Source organism: Halyomorpha halys, unplaced genomic scaffold (assembly GCF_000696795.3).
Source record: "Halyomorpha halys isolate HHAL.00 unplaced genomic scaffold, Hhal_1.1 Scaffold2120.1, whole genome shotgun sequence".
NCBI lineage: Eukaryota > Metazoa > Arthropoda > Insecta > Hemiptera > Pentatomidae > Halyomorpha > Halyomorpha halys.
Window position 1 is genome coordinate 14,487 of NW_027115262.1, and position 1,015 is coordinate 15,501.

General features: G+C 25.3%; 1 protein-coding gene across 1 annotated transcript in view; it reads left to right on the forward strand.

The window, feature by feature from the left end:
- LOC106691159 (DNA replication licensing factor MCM4) overlaps positions 1–1,015 on the forward strand; it is an 11,648-nt gene extending 10,633 nt beyond the window's left edge. Inside the window, exons 4-5 of the mRNA XM_014436836.2 lie at positions 686–927; positions 1,012–1,015. Coding sequence (XP_014292322.2) covers positions 686–927; positions 1,012–1,015 — 246 coding nt within the window. The remainder of the gene's footprint in view (positions 1–685; positions 928–1,011) is intronic.

Genomic DNA, 1,015 nt, shown 5'->3' on the forward strand with positions numbered 1-1,015 from the left:
TTTTTAATAAATAAAATTATTACAATATATTTGAATCTGCTATACATTACAGCGATTCTACTGACTTCAGAGCAGCACCACCATCTTGGCTTTATTTTTAATAATGTATTTTTACTTTATATTTGACTGATGAGAATGGGTTAGCTTGCTTTTTTGATTCAATACAACAATACTGAAACAACATTTAACATTGATACAAAAAAAAATATATATTTATCACAATATGTTGTAATATCCTATTTTTTGATAAAAAGTTGTTTTTTGTCATAGATGATTTTAGTTATGCTTTTATTTTTTTATTTCAGTGTATAATATTTTTATATCTTAGGTTTGGGATAATTGTAAAATTACACTCCTTTTTATTCAAATTAATTGAATAATGCTAGAACTTATGTGCTATTAAAGTTAATTATTCTAAAATTATATTTTTATATTTACATTTTATATTATATTTTCTGTTAATAGAAATATTTTAAAGTTATCATTAATTAGAGTAACCTTAACGTAATTATACCCTTTAAATTGAGAAATAATTAGTACTATTTAATATCAATTCTAAAGTTATGTGGCATTTAAATGTAAAAGCTACTGATGTCTTCCCACAATCTTAATATTTTCTATATGTGGCTAATTTAGTGAGATATTCAAAGAAAGAGAATATGTTATGTACAATTATTGATTATAGGACCAAAGGCTTTTACGAGATTATATCACATACTGCCGTGAAAATATAATCCCATCACTAAGTCCTGAAGCTTCTAATCATCTTGTAACTGCCTATGTTGAAATGCGAAGAGTTGGTAGTAGAGAAGGACAAATTAGTGCTTATCCAAGGCAATTGGAATCTCTTATAAGATTATCGGAAGCTCATGCTAAAATGAGAATGTCTACAACAGTTGAAGTTTTTGATGTTCTTGAAGCACAGAGGTAAGTCAGCATATAAGTGTTTTTAACGTAATGTTAGTTATTATTATTTTTTAAAAATAATTCTGACCTTTAAATGTTTGTTAGTTAA